The sequence below is a fragment of the Ictidomys tridecemlineatus genome, chromosome 3 (assembly GCF_052094955.1).
Source record: "Ictidomys tridecemlineatus isolate mIctTri1 chromosome 3, mIctTri1.hap1, whole genome shotgun sequence".
NCBI lineage: Eukaryota > Metazoa > Chordata > Mammalia > Rodentia > Sciuridae > Ictidomys > Ictidomys tridecemlineatus.
Genome location: NC_135479.1, coordinates 77,444,400 through 77,460,259, shown reverse-complemented (window position 1 = coordinate 77,460,259; position 15,860 = coordinate 77,444,400). Strand labels below are relative to the sequence as shown.

At 47.8% G+C, this 15,860-nt stretch overlaps 2 protein-coding genes and 1 pseudogene across 8 annotated transcripts; 2 read left to right on the top strand and 1 right to left on the bottom strand.

Annotated features, from left to right (window-relative positions):
- The first annotated feature begins 3,943 nt into the window (after positions 1 to 3,943).
- On the top strand, positions 3,944 to 6,592 carry Rpl29 (ribosomal protein L29). 3 transcript variants are annotated; one of them, XM_005326987.5, is made up of 4 exons: positions 3,944 to 4,054; positions 4,599 to 4,643; positions 4,952 to 5,016; positions 6,082 to 6,592. In XM_005326987.5, exons 2-4 carry the CDS (start codon positions 4,607 to 4,609, stop codon positions 6,478 to 6,480), a joined length of 501 nt encoding a protein of 166 aa, XP_005327044.2. In that variant the 5' UTR covers positions 3,944 to 4,054; positions 4,599 to 4,606; the 3' UTR covers positions 6,481 to 6,592. The 3 variants fall into 3 exon arrangements, with proteins under 3 accessions (XP_005327044.2, XP_077899405.1, XP_013214925.2); XM_078043279.1 differs by having other exon boundaries at positions 4,022 to 4,054; positions 4,605 to 4,643; XM_013359471.4 differs by lacking the exon at positions 3,944 to 4,054 and adding an exon at positions 4,097 to 4,184.
- Positions 6,593 to 6,735: 143 nt separating this feature from the next.
- LOC120884555 (translation machinery-associated protein 7 pseudogene) lies at positions 6,736 to 8,266 on the top strand (annotated as a pseudogene).
- A 1,438-nt stretch (positions 8,267 to 9,704) lies between these two features.
- Acy1 (aminoacylase 1) lies at positions 9,705 to 15,759 on the bottom strand. Of its 5 annotated transcripts, none has more exons than XM_013359429.4 (15): positions 15,457 to 15,759; positions 15,023 to 15,134; positions 14,179 to 14,243; positions 13,984 to 14,088; positions 13,659 to 13,753; positions 13,281 to 13,357; positions 13,100 to 13,189; positions 12,942 to 12,998; positions 12,541 to 12,614; positions 12,410 to 12,459; positions 12,157 to 12,301; positions 11,974 to 12,042; positions 11,268 to 11,347; positions 11,050 to 11,110; positions 9,705 to 10,967 (listed from the first exon to the last, which is right to left on the bottom strand). In XM_013359429.4, exons 2-15 carry the CDS (start codon positions 15,114 to 15,116, stop codon positions 10,803 to 10,805), a joined length of 1,227 nt encoding a protein of 408 aa, XP_013214883.1. In that variant the 5' UTR covers positions 15,117 to 15,134; positions 15,457 to 15,759; the 3' UTR covers positions 9,705 to 10,802. The 5 variants fall into 5 exon arrangements, with proteins under 5 accessions (XP_013214883.1, XP_077899395.1, XP_077899396.1 ...); XM_078043269.1 differs by lacking the exon at positions 15,457 to 15,759 and adding an exon at positions 15,318 to 15,450; XM_078043270.1 differs by lacking the exon at positions 15,457 to 15,759 and adding an exon at positions 15,345 to 15,443.
- Between the last annotated feature and the right edge of the window lie 101 nt (positions 15,760 to 15,860).

Here is a 15,860-nt window from a genome sequence, read left to right as displayed (position 1 = left end):
TTACCATTCATAGTCCCTCCATTTGAACACACTGGTAGTCTCTATCTCTTGGAACTTCAGAGACTGAGGGGGATCAGCACCTTTGAGGACTTTCAGTTTCTTTTTTCTTTTTTTAAAGAGTGAGAGAAAGAGAGGGAGAGAGAATTTTTAATATTTATTTTTTAGTTCTCGGCAGTCACAACATCTTTGTTTGTATGTGGTGCTGAGGATCGAACCCGGGCCACACGCATGCCTTGCGAGGGTGCTACTGCTTGAGCACATCCCCATCCCGGACTTTCAGTGTCTTCCACCCTGGCTCTCCCTTGTTCTTCCTTGGATCCTGTCCTCATTTTTAGCATCTGTTTGCTGCTGAGTTTCTTTCCTTGAACCCTGAGGTCCTGCGGGGAAGAAGCATAAATGGGGCTAACAATGATTGAGCACCTAATATGTACTCAGCACAGAGCCTGCTTCTTTAATCAAATTATCCAGTTTAACCCTACCAGGCAATGACTGTTTTTATCTCCGCGTTACACTGAGAACTGAGGCTTAGCAAGCAGAGCTCTGGGTATAGTACAAGAGCTAACTCTTATCTCCATGAAACCCCTGCAGGCCAGTCAGCCCCTGATTCTGTCATCTGCTTAGATTTGAGAAATGTGCACAATTCATTCCTTAAACATTTATTAGGTCTGCACATATACCCAGGACTGTGAAAAATACTGCAAAAATAACCCCAGATGTCTCCAACCCTGTTACTTTGCTGAGTAGATCCCACTGGACATACTTGGTCTGAGGATTGGGCTGAGGGTCTGGATAAGGCCTATGCAGAACAAGGCCCTGTCAAGCCATATGGCTGGGGAAGATCACAAGCACCCTGCTCAGTGCAAATTTATCTTGTCACCCAGGCCTCACACCTCTCTCCCCCACTCTGTTTTGTGCTCAAGGAATTTTGTGTTAAGGGGGCTAGTTGATTGGTGCTCTGCTGACTCTAGGTAGCACTTTGCTCAAGGCTGTGCCTTTGAGGAAAGCAAGTGGGCCCAGGCTTCCATGTGCACTGGAGAAAGAGTAGTAGCTACTCACTCAGGAAGGGTGGAAGTGTGTCAATCTCCGAGGGAGGGTAAGTTCTTAAAAAAATTTATATATATATATGAGAGAGAGAGAGAGAGAGAGAGAGAGAGAGAGAGAGAGAGAGAGAGAGAATGGAGAACGTCCAGTGGGACCTACTCAGCAAAGTAACAGGGTTGAAGAAATATATATATATATTTCCAGAGACTTCTTTGGCATCTCATGATGCTTATTGACCTCTTCTTGGAATAATATTTTCATTTTATTTATTTTTTTGTGTGGTGGTGGGGGAATAAAGGTGCTAGGCAAGCATTTTACCCCTGAGATACACTCCAAACCTCAGATTAATGTTTTTTGTTTATTTTTGTTATTTGATCTTGGGGTTTATGTTGTTGTTTCATTTGTTTTTGCAGTGTTGGGGATTGAACCCTAGTCTAACTTGTGCTAGGCAAGTGCTCTACCACTGTGCTATAACCCTGGAATAATGTTGTTAAATGTGTAAAACAGGGCTGGGTTCAATCCCCAGTACCACATACACATACAAACAAAAGTGCAAAATATAGTAGAATTACAAAGGGTTTCGTGGATGGATAAGAAAACAAGTCCACAAATTATTATTTTTTATTTTTAAAATTTTGTTATTATTTTTTGGTACTAGGGATTGAACCCAGGGATGCTTTGCCCAATTGAGCCATATCTATATCTATCTATCTATATCTATATCCAAATATATATATATATATATTTTTTTTTTTTAAATTTAGAAACGGGGTCTTTCTAAGTTGCTCAGGGTCTTGCTAAATTGCTGAGGCTGGCTTTGAAACTGCAATCCTCCTGCCTCAGCCTCCCAAGTCACAGAATTACACCATGCCCAGCCACAAATTATGACTAAATGTATAAAACGCTTATAGAAGCGTTCACAATAAGGTTGCATTTATGAAGAAAAAGAGAGGGAGGAGGAAAGGGAAAAAGAAAGGGGAGAAAGAATGAAGAAAACAAACAAAAAGAAAGAAAACTATCCCTTTGGACATGACTGACCCTACCATCCATTCTATCTTGAAAAAGCCTGGCAAGTCAGTAACTCCAGATCATGGTCCTCTTTGGTCCCTGGACAGGCCTCCTCATATCACAGCCAAAGAAAGTTCTTCATTCTTGTCATTGCCTCCCCCTTGCCTAGCAGTTGGGATTTCACCCTAGGCCTATCCCAATCATAACCTCAATGTTATTGCTTGGCCACTGATTATCTTTGAATCTTCCTTCTCCATCAGATGAGGCTCTCTGCTCCTGTTCATTCTTCCACTGTCATAACAGCCTGGAAAAACTGGGTCCTGAGTGGGTGTCTCTGCTCACTTTTTAGGAACTATTGGAAGGAGATAGAGCAGGGCAGCCTAGTTCCTTTAAAGTTGTCATAGCCTCCTCTGCCAACATCTAAAATGCTTGCTTGCTTCTCTTTCTCAAGGACAAAGAAGTCAGACTTGTCCTAACCTCTGACCTCACTTCTTCCACTCCCTGGGCTAAGGCCCAGACTTCCCGTCAGGCATCTTGCTACCTCCACCATCTGAAGTCCCTACCTCTGCCCACCAGCTCCTCCACCTGTGCTCAGCACTCTGCAGGGACTTTGCTCCTTCAGAGACATCTTCCTCTCTGGCCTCAACTCTTTCTTTCTTGCTACTAGGTCATCCATCAGCAAATGCTTTTCATTTTCCCAACTCACAGCTCACAGAATAATCTCTCCTTTCTCAGGAATGTGTCAGTCTTTGCGTGTCCTGTTTCTAAGTCCTCCTTTCCCCTTACTCCCTAAAACTTTGCAACATGCTTCCATCACTCTGTGAACCTACCTTGCCAAAGAGTGTTCATGTGGCAGATGTTTACATCAAGTGCAGTTAGGCAGTAGAAAAACAAAAGTGACCAAACCAGTCCCAAACTCAAGGCACTGGGACAATGAACACATACACAAATAAACACATAATTAGAGTCAGGGAAGTTCTATGAAGGAAGCAAATAGAATGAGTAACCGGGGAGAAGGGACAGAGTGTGTCTATTTCAAATAGGGTCGTTCAGGGAGGCCTGAACAAGAAAGAGAATACCATCCAAAGAATAGGGAAAAGGACAGATCAGGTAGAGGGATAGAAGTGCAAAGACTTTGAGACAGCAAAAGCATTTATACTTGGCAGGAAAAAAAAAAAAAAAGAAGGCCTAGGGGTTTGGAGGAAAGCAAATGACAAGGAGAGTTTGCCAGGGTCAGAGAGGTTGTCCTTGGACAGGATCTGGTATCTATCTTTAAAAAGACCTTCAGGCTCCCTGGCTGTGTGGCAAATGAACTGTAGGGGGTGGGGAGAGTCAGAGAGGGCAACCGAGTTGTTAGGAGGCAATGCTTACTCAATTTGGATGTCATCTCACATTTAATGCATGTGAAAAGAAACATTTGGATCATAACCTCTTCAAAACAAAACGACTAAAGCACCACTTTTCCCTATCTCTGTAAAAAAGGACCGTTCACTCAGACGTTTAAACCCAAGTCTTTGGTTCCATGTCTCTTTTTTTCTCCCTCATCGTCTGCATCCATTCCTCTCCATCCTAAGGCAGCCATCACTTCCCATGGTGTTCCACCCAAGCCTCTTTCTCACTCTTCCTCCTCCCCTCTGTCTGCCACAGTCGATTCTCTAAGCAGGGGCCAGACATGCATTTTTATTAAGAACACAGATCTCCTGTCACTCCCTAACATCCAGCACTCCATGATCTTTAAGGAGACCAACTGCCAAGAGGCAGGTCCTGGAAGAACGGAAGGCAAAGGAAAAGGGGTGGAGACCGATGAAGGGAGGCGGGACAAAACTCCTAGCACCGCCTCTCCCTCGAGCTGGCGCCCTTCCGGGCCTCGGAACTTTCCTTCCTGATGCCGCGGGGAACCTTTTCCAGTAGTACCTTCCGGTGTGGTCGGCCCCATTCATCGGGCTGCGCTGAGACCTTTCTCTTCCTCTTCCGGTCCCAACCGCTCCGGGAGCGGCGTCTCGCGGTGTGTTGTCTGCGCGGCATCTGGTGCCATCCGCGGCTTACGGGCGGGCGTGGGGCGCGGAGCTTGGGGTGCCGGCCGCGGGGAAGCCAGGGGGATCGATTCTGTGGCCGTGGAGAGTGAAAACTATAGGGTGGGGGTGTTGCTCAAGAGGTGGATGGCTGAGGGAGGACCTCGGAATTGGTCGGGGAGCTCAATGTTTTGAGTTGGGGGAGTTGGTTTCAAGGTATCATTACCTGGGTTTGGTAGGCAGGAACTGACTTTGGGTCGTGTTAAGTGAGTCCATACTGATGGAAGTCGCAAATATAATGCGTCTGTATTGCAGCCTCATGTTCCATCAGATCAGGGCAGCAGAGGTGGCCCATCCGGGAAAGGCCCTTCCTCCCCCAGTCCTTAATGCTACTTTTCTCCCTTGTGTTTTTTTATTGGTGCATTATAATTACACGTAATAGTGGGATTCGTTGTTACGTGTTCGCACATGCACACGATATAATAATGTAGTTTAGTCAATATATTATCCCCCCTTAACTCTGCTCTTTTCCTGTAGGTGCAGACATGGCCAAGTCTAAGAACCACACCACACACAACCAGTGTAAGTTTCTTGGTCCCAGCTCTCTGCCCCATACCCTGGCAAAGATTGGTTTGGAGATACTAGAGCACAGTGAGGGTTTACCATTCTGGAGCTCCTTTTGTTATTAGTGTTTTGAGATTATACATTTTGGACCAAGTATCCAGTTGAGAAACCCAGGGTACTTTGTATTCAGTGGTAAGGAGTTTTCCAGTTCTCAAGAAGATCTGCTCTGGGACATAATGGTTTTCCCAAGCCTGCCAGCTTTGATACTGAGTAGTAATATTAGAGAAAATTTCTGCTCTAATTTCTTTCCTCCTCATCACCCCCAGCCCGAAAATGGCACAGAAATGGCATCAAGAAACCCCGATCACAAAGATATGAATCTCTTAAGGGGGTAAGTATATGCATTGAATAACATTTTATGTCCCTTCCCAGCTCCAGGTGCATGTCCAGGACCTTTTTGTGTAGTACCCCCCACACACACCTCCAATTCAGCCTCTGCCTAAGTACTGTTGTTAATTGTCCCTTGAATTTCCTGCCCTGTTAAGGACACAATTTCGTTCTCTATATGCCAGACCTAATAAAGTTTTCCTTGGCTTTCCCAGCCCTCCATGTAACCTGCATCCTGAGGGTACAATGGCCATTTCCCTTGCCCAGCCAGAGCCCTTAGGGGAGGAAGTCCTGCCTGTAGTGGGTACCTTAAGATCCTCTTCCATGATCTTTTATTGGGGGGGGGTACCCAGGATTGAACTCAGGGGCACTTGAACACTGAGCCACATTCCCAGCCCTTTTTTGTATTTTGTTTACAGACAGGGTCTCACTGAGTTGCTTAGCACTTTACTTTTTGCTGAGGCTGGCTTCAAACTTTTGATGCCATCTTCCCGTCTCAGCCTCCCAAGCTGCTGGGATTACGGGCTTGTGCCACTGTGCTGCTTGGTGCTTTATGATCTGTATCTGATCAAGTACTATGCTTAGGGACAGTTTGACTCCCTTTGCCAGGAAGTTCTAGGGGAGAGCTGAGCCTCTCCCTACTCTGTTCCTCCCCAGTACTCTTGCTCTCTGATCTTTGGTGTGAATCTGTTGGACTAGGCTTGTTATTTAATTGATAGCTTCCTTTAAAGGGGTAAGGAGTATCCCTGAGGGGTTGTCAAGGTGTGGGGGTGGTTTAGCTGAACTCCTATAGGAAATTCTTGCCTTACAACTTTGGCAAAGAGGTCAGCTTTCCTTTGTTCCTTCTATCAGCATTCACATTTGACTGTTACCTCTACTAGGCTCTGGAGGTGTGGCCTTGAAAATGTGACTGCACACCATTAGCCAGGTGGTTAAAGGATTGGCTATTTCCATATTTAAGGTTGATTTGATGCTATCTTTAGAGTGCCTGTCACCCTTATAGAAGAGGACACCAGGGTATGACTTGGGGACTTCATATGCTGCCACTTACAGCTTTCCTACTTTCCAGGTGGACCCCAAGTTCCTGAGAAATATGCGTTTTGCCAAGAAGCACAATAAGAAGGGCCTGAAAAAAATGCAGGCAAACAACGCCAAGGCCATGAGTGCACGTGCCGAGGCTATCAAGGCCCTTGCAAAGCCTAAGGAAGTTAAGCCCAAGATGCCAAAGGGTGCCAGCCGCAAGCTTGATCGCCTCGCCTTGCTAGCCCATCCCAAGCACGCAAAGCGTGCTCGTGCCCACATGGCCAAGGAACGCAGGCTCAGCCGGCCAAAGGCCAAAACCCAAGCCAAGACCCAGGCTGCAACTCCAGCTCCCGCATCGGCTCCGGCTCCAGCTGCAGCTCCAGCTCCTGTTCCCAAGGGTGCCCAGGCCCCCAAGGGTGCCCAGGTCCCTGCAAAGGCTCCATAAAAAAATCCTCTAGGTATGAGGACAGAAGGACTGGTGTGACCCCTGAGCCTCTATCTATGGGAACTGGTGTCCTCCTGTGCTATTTGTACAAATAAATCCAGAGGCAGGATCATTTTAGCCTGTGTCTGTTGTCCTGGGGTTGGGTGGGGTTGCAGCCTTCTTTGGTATGGGAACAGACTTGAGCCTTCTGTGAATGGTGGGATGTGGATCAGGAAATGGCCAGAGCTTCAGCGTAGGTAGGACACCTCGTTTGCCTAGTTGGGTAAGCTAATAAAGAAAGGAAGAAGTCTGGAAGGAGCCCCATTAAAGAATCTCTACTTGAGCTGGCTTTTTGTTTAGTTTTTTTGTTACCAGCCCTTTTTAATATTTTATTTAAGGACAGCATCTTGCCGAGTTATTTAGTGTCTCACTAAGGTGCCGAGACTGGCTTTAAACTTCCAATCCTGCCTCAGCCTCCTGAGCTGCTGGGATTACAGGTGTGTGCCATTGTGACTGATTATCTGCCTGCAGGGTCTTAATCCTCAGAGAGGTTAGGGGAATAAGTAGTTGTAGTAATGAACATCTCCAGAGGCTTCCTATAGACGGCACCATTTGGGTCATGTGTAGTAGTGCATAACTGTAATCTCAGCCACTTAGAATCCTGAAACCAGAAGGATCTCAAGATCTGAACTAACCTCAGCAACTTAAAATAGTATCAAGTAAAGCACTTATACTTTTTTTTTTTGGCTGGGGAGGGAGGAGAAGGACAAAGAAGTTTTGCTTTGCTAGCAAAGGAGGGGACTCCTGAACCAGAGGCTGTAATTGTGTATATTTCATCTTCAAAACCAGTTGAAGGGCTGGGAATGTGGGTCAAGCAGTAGCGCGCTTGCCTGGCATTCATGCGGCCTGGGTTCCATCCTCAGCACCACTTACAAAGATGCTGTGTCGGGGCTGGGGATGTGGCTCAAGCGGTAGCGCGCTCGCCTGGCATGTGTGCGGCCCGGGTTCGATCCTCAGCACCACATACCAACAAAGATGTTGTGTCCGCCGAGAACTAAAAAATAAATATTAAAAATTCTCTCTCCTCTCTCACTCTCTTTAAAAAAAAAAAAGATGCTGTGTCTGCTGAAAACCAAAAAAATATATATATATATTAAAAAAACAATTGAAGCCAGCCTCAGCAATTTAGTAAGATATCTTAGTGGTGGAGTGCCCCTTGGTTCAACCTGAGCCACATATAAACATTTAAAAAAGCATCAGCCTAACCTTGGTCACTTTGAAGACTCAGATGGGGTACAACAGTACCCCATTTTATTGTCAAGAGTAATGGGTGCAGCCTGGGACATGTCCTCTCTGTTACATGGAGCATGGATGTCAGGTGGGTTCTTTGTCTTGTGAATTCAAGGAACAAAATTCATGATTGTAAGGATGAAAGTGAAGTAACAGGGTTTAATTGAGAGTAATAGGCACCATGTCCTGCTGGGAAGGTGACAAGAAGAAGCCCTTGAAACAACCTAAGAAGCAGGCCAAGGAGATGGATGAGATAAGGCTTTCAGACAGAAACAAAAAGAGGAGCAGAAGAAACTTCAGAAGCTAAAAGTGCCAGGAAGGGCCCCCTGGCCACAAGTGGAATTAAGAAATCTGGCAAAAAGTAAGCCGATTCTTGTGCTTGAAATGATGATGACCGATGATTCCATTTCTATTTAGACATCAGGATCCCTGCTGTAACATCTTTTGCACCTATAGCTAGAATTAAGTGTTGTATTGGGGTTATTTGTAAATTTAATAAACTTTTTTTAAACGAGAATTTTTTTTAATATTTATTTTTTAGTTTTAGGTGAACACAGTATCTTTATTTTGTTTCAATGTGGTGCTGAGAATCTAACCCAGTGCCTCATGCATGCTAAGCGAGCATGCTACCACTTGAGCCACATCCCCAGCCCCAAGAGAGAGAATTTTTTAATATTTATTTTTTAGTTTTGGGTGGACACAACATCTTTATTTTATTTTTATGTGGTGCTGAGGATTGAACCCAGCACCCAGCACATGCTAGGCAAGTGCGCTACCATTTGAGCCACATCCCCAGCCCAAAAATATTTTGTAAAATAATCACACACACCCAGAGTAATAGAGCTCCTGAGGGAGGGATCCCAAGTGAAGGGTATTTGTTGGTGTTTTATGGGCTTAGATCTGTTCCTATAGGTAACTGGTGGGATATAAGATTCAGAAAGGGGGCCAATCAACATATTTTGTCATCTTCAGAAAAATTTGGAGAATAGTGATTTCTAATCCTTCATTAGCACAAGGGTGGGGGTGAGGGCCTGTTGGCACAAGAGAAAGTACCTTTTGCAATTGTTTGTTTCTAGGGGCTGTTCTCACAGCTGGGACCAGCTGTCATGGGAAGCTTGATCCCCCAGTCTTCTCTCTACTTTTCCTGGCTGCCTATGGGTGATTTGTCTCACTACCCCTGAAGTAAGGTTACATAGGTGGCTAAGAAAGGCTGAAGGTAGCATTTGAACCCGGGTGGTCCATGTCAACCTCAGGAAGTAGGTTTTTTTTTCCAATGCCAGGTGGTAGCACTTAAACCCAGTTTATTTAGAATATCCAACCAAGAATGTATGCTAGCTCTGTGGGTAGCCACCTGCCCCATGCCACGGAATAAAATGCAGGGAAGTAGGAGCAAATTTTGTGTGCTGAAGGAGGCTGATGACTTGCAAAGCAAGACCTCTGTCCAAATGCCCCAGATAGGTGGTGTAGTGAAAATAACCAGCTCCAATTGAGGGTGAGAGAAAGGCCAGACCCCCAACCTCAAGAAACTCCAGGTCAGGGGCTTCAGCTAGACATCACTGAGTTGACTCCATCTCCAAGCTCCAGTTAGGCCACCCTGTTGAAGTGGAGCTTCAGATTGTGCATCTCCAGTGTGACCTATGTCCTAAGGGCTACCCTGGGGGTTCAGTGAAGCAGAATCCTTGGTCTTTGCAACTGAGCAGGGGTCATTACGGTTGATAATCTTCAGACTTCCTTTCTGACCACAGCTATGTACTTAAAGTCATCCCTCTCCTCTGTCCCATGGTCATGGAGGCAGGACAGATCAATCAGGGAAAGGAGTAAGCTCAGCTTTTAGGGCCATAGCTAAGCCTGGGGCACTACCATGACTTTAAGAAAAACCCTAGTATAGTATAAATATATGGGAACAAGCCACCAAAGATAGAAGGTGCCAAGAGACCAAAGAAAAGGCAACCAGATTTGTATAAAATGCAATTTATTAGGGTTAAGGAAAGAAGCAGGTCTTGGGCAGCAACAGGAGGATCCTTGCACCCTGAGGCAGGAGGAAGGGGTTTATATGTCAAACTAAATAAAGGTAGCCCACACCCACAGCCGACTGGGATCTGTCTGGGTTTTCTCAAAAAGAAGGAGGAGAAAAAGCAACAAAAACTAATATGTCAAATGTCAGTTAAGCTAGCTGACTACCTTAATGGCTTGATATATCCTATAGGTTTTGGAGTATATAGCAGGGTTCCAGGCAGGCAAATGGTTATAATCAAGATGGCTTTAGTTATATCAAATGGGATCCTGACAAGGGCTGACAGATTGAAACTCAACTCCTGGGCCCCTCTGCACACAATGATTCATGATCACTGGCCAGTCTGCTGGATCTATCAAGGCCCTACTCCCAACACAAGAGTCAGTGGGTTTTGACCAAATAGAACAAAAAAAAAAAAAAAAAAAAAAAGGGTGCTCATACCTTGCAAGCTGTCTCTGCCTACCCACCTGGCAGTGGCCCATCTGGTCCCAGGATCCTGAGTATATCCCCAGAAAGCCAGGAGTAGTTCCCTGAGACGCTAATCTTGGTATGCTCCTTTATGGTACTGGAGATTGAACCAGGGGTGTTCTATGTCATAACCACATCCCCAGGCTTTGTTTGTTTGTTTTTTTGTTTTGAAATGGTTTTGCTAAGCCTGGCCTCAAACTTGAGATCCTCCTACGTTGGCCTCCTGAGTTACTAGCATTACACTTATGCCCTTTTGATGGGAACAGTATCCCTGACCTCACAGTCAGAATATGGTGGCCATTGAACTATGGCCCCTTGTTGCTAGGCAGATGTGGCTGGGACAGTGTGTTATGTCATGAGGGCACAGAGCCAAGCTGTTTCCTCATCTGTGAAACTGGGTTGGTAACAGCATGTCCCCAGAGTAATAAGACTCCCTTCTCCATGAATGTGTGCAGTGTTAGTATTTAGGAGCTGCCTTTGTCCACACAGGCTACATTACTGGTCAGGAGAAGAGGAGGTCCTTGGCACTGGTTGGGATGAAAGCTCTGGGGCAGCCTGGAGGGTATGGGGCTCATTTTTCATTGGGCAGGGCAGGCACACTGGCCAGAACAGATAGCAAGCGCATGTATATGTCAATCCCACGAAGGAACACGGTCTCATGCAACCGCTCATCATGGTCATGCAGCAGCACAGGTGTGCGGTTCATGGGTGAGAAGCCTAGAGCTGGGATCCCCACCTGAAGGAGCAAGAAGGAGCTGTTGGGGGGAAGCCAGCATCCAGACCATCCCCCTGCCCATCCCCCAGTGCAATCAGCTCACCGCACGGAGATAGCGGCTATCAGTGGCAGCAGGGAAGATCTCCGGCTCTAGAGTGAGGTTCCTGCAGAGGGAAGAGCCTGATGAATAAAGGGGGACAGAGGAGATGGCAAGGGAAGAATTCAAGGGGAAAAGGAAGGCAGGGAGAAAAGCAGGGGAGGGGTAGCAAGAAGGAGAGGAACAGGTTGCTGGGTTGGGTGAGGGCTGGTGGGTATGCTTACATGTCCTTGCAGACCCGGTTAAAAGCCGCCCACCAGGGGTTTGCATCATCAATAGGTGTCACTCGGGGCTTCATCCACCTCTAAGGGAGGGGAAGGAAAGCAGGATCAGGACAGAGGCCTGGGCATCTTGCCCTGTTTCTAAGAGTAAGCCATGCCTGGCACAGAGCACAACTCTTTCCATCTACCAGAGACATCCAGGTGGCCAGTGTAGCCACAGGCCCTCTTCCAGGACCTCAAATGCCCTAGATGGTCTGGGACCTTTCCACAACGTTCATCCACTTACCTTCTGTCTATCCTTCAGAGCCTAGCCCAAGTGCCCCTTCCTTAAGACGGCCCCCCCCAGACCACTGGTCCAATGCCAGATTAAATGTTCTGAGTTCCCCCCTTTTCCTGGATCAAATGTGTATACACTCATATCAAAGCAATATTAAGTAAATATTTGACTTATGTCTATCTCTCCCCTTCATGTTCTAAGGACCATGAAGGCAAGCAATAAGCCTAATTTATCTCCCCACTGTATTTCCCAGCACCCATAATGGTCTTTACACCTAACGCTCATTGAATGATAAAATGTCTATTTTGGCTAAAGAAACGCCTGAATATATGTAGACACACCAAGCATACACTCCTACACTCACACATTTGGTAAGCCAAGTCGTCCCCAGCCCCCAGACTACCCCATCATGGATAGGTCCCAAGGTGATACCTGAACAAACTCGAAGGTGACACCCTCACCAGCTGCCTGGCACCAGCTCTGTAGCTGCTTCTCAAAAGCCTGAGAGAAGGGAAACAAGATGATCTCTTAGGCTTTCTCTGAGTCTCTAGGGCACGATTAGAGATATGATTAAAGATGCAGGTTCTCTCCCTCTAACCCAGGTAGAGTCAGCACCTGCAGGTCCACATCTGGTGCCAAGCGGAAGTCAAAGCTGGCGCTCATAGTGGCGGGTACCACATTATAAGCCACACCACCCTCTAGCTTAGTCAGGTTCACACAGGTTACGGCCCCCTCCTTCAGATGAGGGTTTGACTGCAGCCTTTAGTTGGGGGGGAAACAGATAAAAGAAAGTAGCTCAGCCTCCCTCTCCTCTTGCACTGCCCCCCAAGGGCCACCTCCACCCCACCTCATTGCCAGGCCGCTTTACCTCTGCCTTTCCTTCTCCCGGAATGCCAAGATGGAGCTCACAACTTTGTGCTAGAAGAGCGTGAAGTGAGATGTGAGAGTGGCCCCAGGATGGAACCTCCCAAACACCCAGATTCTCCAAGGACCATGTACCAGCTTCTCTGCTGCTGTGTCCTCAATGAAGCGTGACCCATGGCCTGGCCTCCCAGAGCTGGTAAACCGCACCCCTGGGGAGATGTAGAGGGAAGAGAATATTTCCAGCACATGAGAGGGCTGGAGATGCAGTCATCCCAGGTATCTCCCTTATTCCAAGCACCTCTATCAGGACCCTGTCCTGCTTGGAATCACAGCATACAGCTATTCCTGCCTATAGTCAGAACTTGCCCTCAGAAGCTCAGGAAAGAGGAGACCAGGCAGGAAGAGGTGAGAGGCAAAGGCCCTGGCTTCAAGGCCTATTCAGGACTCAACGGGATTTGTGATCCTTTGTAGGCTGATGCTCTTTTTCATCATCCACATATATAGCAAACCCTCCCTCCAAGCCCACCCATACTCACACCAGAGGCTCCGCTCACTATAAAAGACAGTGAAGGCATCAGTGGGGTTAGCCAGGCCTGAAGGGGAAAAGGAGGTTCAGAAAATGGAGTGACTCAGCCCCCACTAGCAGCCTCCATACCCCCATCCTGGCTGATCAGAGGCTTACCAACCTACTCACCCTCATCCAGGGCAAATCCCACCCTCAGGGCCTGGAACTCAGGCCGCTGTACGAACAGCTCCATGCCTTTGTGACCTCCGATTTCCTCATCTGTAAAAGCACAGGGACTTGTGATAAGGGGACTGCTCCATGACACTCCCCTTCAACCCCAAAGCTGCCCTCCTTCATAAGTCACTCCTACCAGGTACAAAGGTCATGTGGATGGTTCTAGGAAAACGGTGGCCCTCAACCTTCAGCCTTCTCACAGCTTCCAGGTACCTGAGGGGGCATAAGCCAAGCGCTGCAGGAGCTACAGATGCTTATTAGAATGGCCCAGCAGAAGGGCCAAGCTGGACTAGCAAGGTGCAGTCCTACCCTGCCATGATCTAGCAAGGGCTCCAGAAAGTCCCTGCCCATCTCTGAATCTCAGTCTTCCCATCTGTTCAATGGTTATGGAAATAATTTTGCCCAAGCTAGGGGTCAAGATGACTCTTACACTGAAGTTCTCCAGTCACATTCCTGTGTCAAGCTATTGGTCCATTGAGGACACTGCAGGGGACTGGGAATAAAAGATACTCACTGGATGCTGACACTCTTCATGTCTTGGGTGCCCCTGGCATAGATGTAGCCCTCAGAATCCTTGAAGGCCTCAAAGGGGTCATGACTCCAATGTTCCTAGGGATAGGGATGGGAAAAAGAGGTGACAGAAAGGGTGGTAAGGAGTACAAAAGAGTACTGAAGAAGGTAGCTGATCACCATCTGGCAGAGTCAATGCTGGAAAAAGACTACTTGAGTGGAGAAATGGCATACAGATGTCAAGAGTTAGTGCTGGGACCAGCAGAATGGATTTCTGAGGTCTACATCCTGTGAGTCCTCCAGGCATGCATATACCCCTCCACACATACCTTGAAGACAGGTACCACATCCATATGGGAGTTGAGCAAGATGGAGGAGAGTGTAGGGTTGGTGCCTGGCCAAGTTAGCACAGGGACCACATAGCCAGGTGTCACCTAGAGACAGTCAAAAGAGAAGTTGGTCTATTCAGGGTGAGGAGGTGCCCCAGGCCCATTGCCCCTCTCCACCCAGGACTCCAGGCTCACCTCCACTTTCTGAAAGCTCAGGCCTAGCTGGTGGGCTCTCTCCTCAAAAAAGGCCACAGCAGTGCCTGGGGGTATAGAGAATCTTGGGGCTGTTTCTGCCTACCCATGGCTCCCACCAGCCCAAGCAGCCAAAAAAAAAAGATCCAGAGATCGGCTTCTGCTTCCCATCACAGTTTCATAACCCTCAGAGACACTTGCATTTCTATCCCCAAGGAAAAAGATATTTTTGGCTAGTGTGCAACTTTGTGGAAGACAAGGGTAAAGTCCAGGATTGGAAGCATGTGTTTTTCTTTGTGTGTATGTGATACTGGGGATTGAACTCAGGATCATTGATCATGCTAGGCAAATGCTCTACCACTGAGCCACATCCCTAGCCCTTTTTAAATTTTATTTTTAGACAAGGTGGCTTGGAACTTGCAATCCTCCTGCCTAAGCTTCCTGAGGAGCTAGGATTACAGGTGTGCGCCACCATGTCCAGCCGCAGGTGTTATTCTTCTTTAAAAGATGAGGGAATTATGGCCTAGAGACTTGAAAACATTCACCCAACATCTCTCAGCTGACAAACTATTGAGCAGAAATTTGGACCCAAGTACACAATTCCAGCTACCAAGCTTGATTCCTGAGGACCTTTATCAGCCCCAGTAAGATCCTTGAAGGGCCTCTCCCCAACCACTCCTGCTCTGGGAAGTTGTTCCCTAACCAATTGCTAGGAGTAACATTTGGAGCAACACAGCTTTTGGGAAAAGGGCAGTCAACAGTAGAAGTGACATCTCATCTATTGACATAGGGAATGACAGAGTTGGAGGAGGTTAGAGCACAGGCCCTGGGACCACCATGTTCTCACCATAGTCGGGATTAGGGTGGACAGTGCGGATGCGCAGGTACTGGCGGAACAGCGTCACAGATGGGTGCTCAGACTCAGGATCCTTGCTGGCCATGGCTCCGATCGTGGTAAGCTGAAGGCAAAGTGAATGGAGAATTGACCCTACCTGCACAAAGGGCTTCCCCACCGAGGCTCCCCAGAAGTTCTAAAGGAGAGGACACCTTATTTTGGAGCCCCTATTCTGCCCGCTTTCAACGCATATTCTTAATTTAATTCCCCAAAGAGCTCCAGGAATTTTGTGTCTCTCAATGCTCACTTTATAGAGAAAAAAGCTGGGGCTCACAGAGGTTCGGGGACAGCCAGAGAGTTGCTGAGCCAGGTTTGAATATGGACTTTGTTCCCCACGCCCTCCTCAAGAACCCCAAACACCTCTAGCCCTAGCCAAGACACCCAACCTTTCTTTCTCCTGGTCTTGGGCCGGCGTTCGCCTTTCAGCTCCCGCTGCGAGAAATGTGGCGGGGACTCGGGTCCAGCAAGGTCGCGAGATCAAAACTGCCCTAATCCGCTCACCACTTGGCCCAAAGCCGGGTCGCGGGGCGGATATCGCAGATTGCAAGTCACAACCTGCCCACTCCCTGCGGCAGTGTAGGCGCCTAGGTCCGGGTCCTCCACCGAGCAGGACCTCCACTGAGTTATTGGAGGCTTGAATCCAGGATCCCGCCCCCTGGGCAGCTCTGGCCGCCGCCAGCTCCGCCCCACAGGCGGCACGTTGGGGGCTGGCTCCACCCCGAGAAGGTTCCGCCCCCAGAGGACACCTCCTTCCCCTCCAGCCTCCAGAGGAGGCCCTAGGAGAAGAGGG

Excerpts from the sequence above, each read along its gene's own strand:
- Rpl29 (XM_005326987.5), top strand. The coding sequence starts at position 4,607 with ATGGCCAAGTCTAAGAACCACACCACACACAACCAGT. Across the intron at positions 4,644-4,951 it reads CCACACCACACACAACCAGT|CCCGAAAATGGCACAGAAAT; the intron begins GTAAGTTTCTTG and ends CATCACCCCCAG. Across the intron at positions 5,017-6,081 it reads GATATGAATCTCTTAAGGGG|GTGGACCCCAAGTTCCTGAG; the intron begins GTAAGTATATGC and ends CCTACTTTCCAG.
- Acy1 (XM_013359429.4), bottom strand. The coding sequence starts at position 15,116 with ATGGCCAGCAAGGATCCTGAGTCTGAGCACCCATCTGTGACGCTGTTC. Across the intron at positions 14,244-15,022 it reads CCACCCTAATCCCGACTATG|GCACTGCTGTGGCCTTTTTT; the intron begins GTGAGAACATGG and ends CTATACCCCCAG. Across the intron at positions 12,043-12,156 it reads CACCAGATGTGGACCTGCAG|GCTTTTGAGAAGCAGCTACA; the intron begins GTGCTGACTCTA and ends CCCTTCTCTCAG.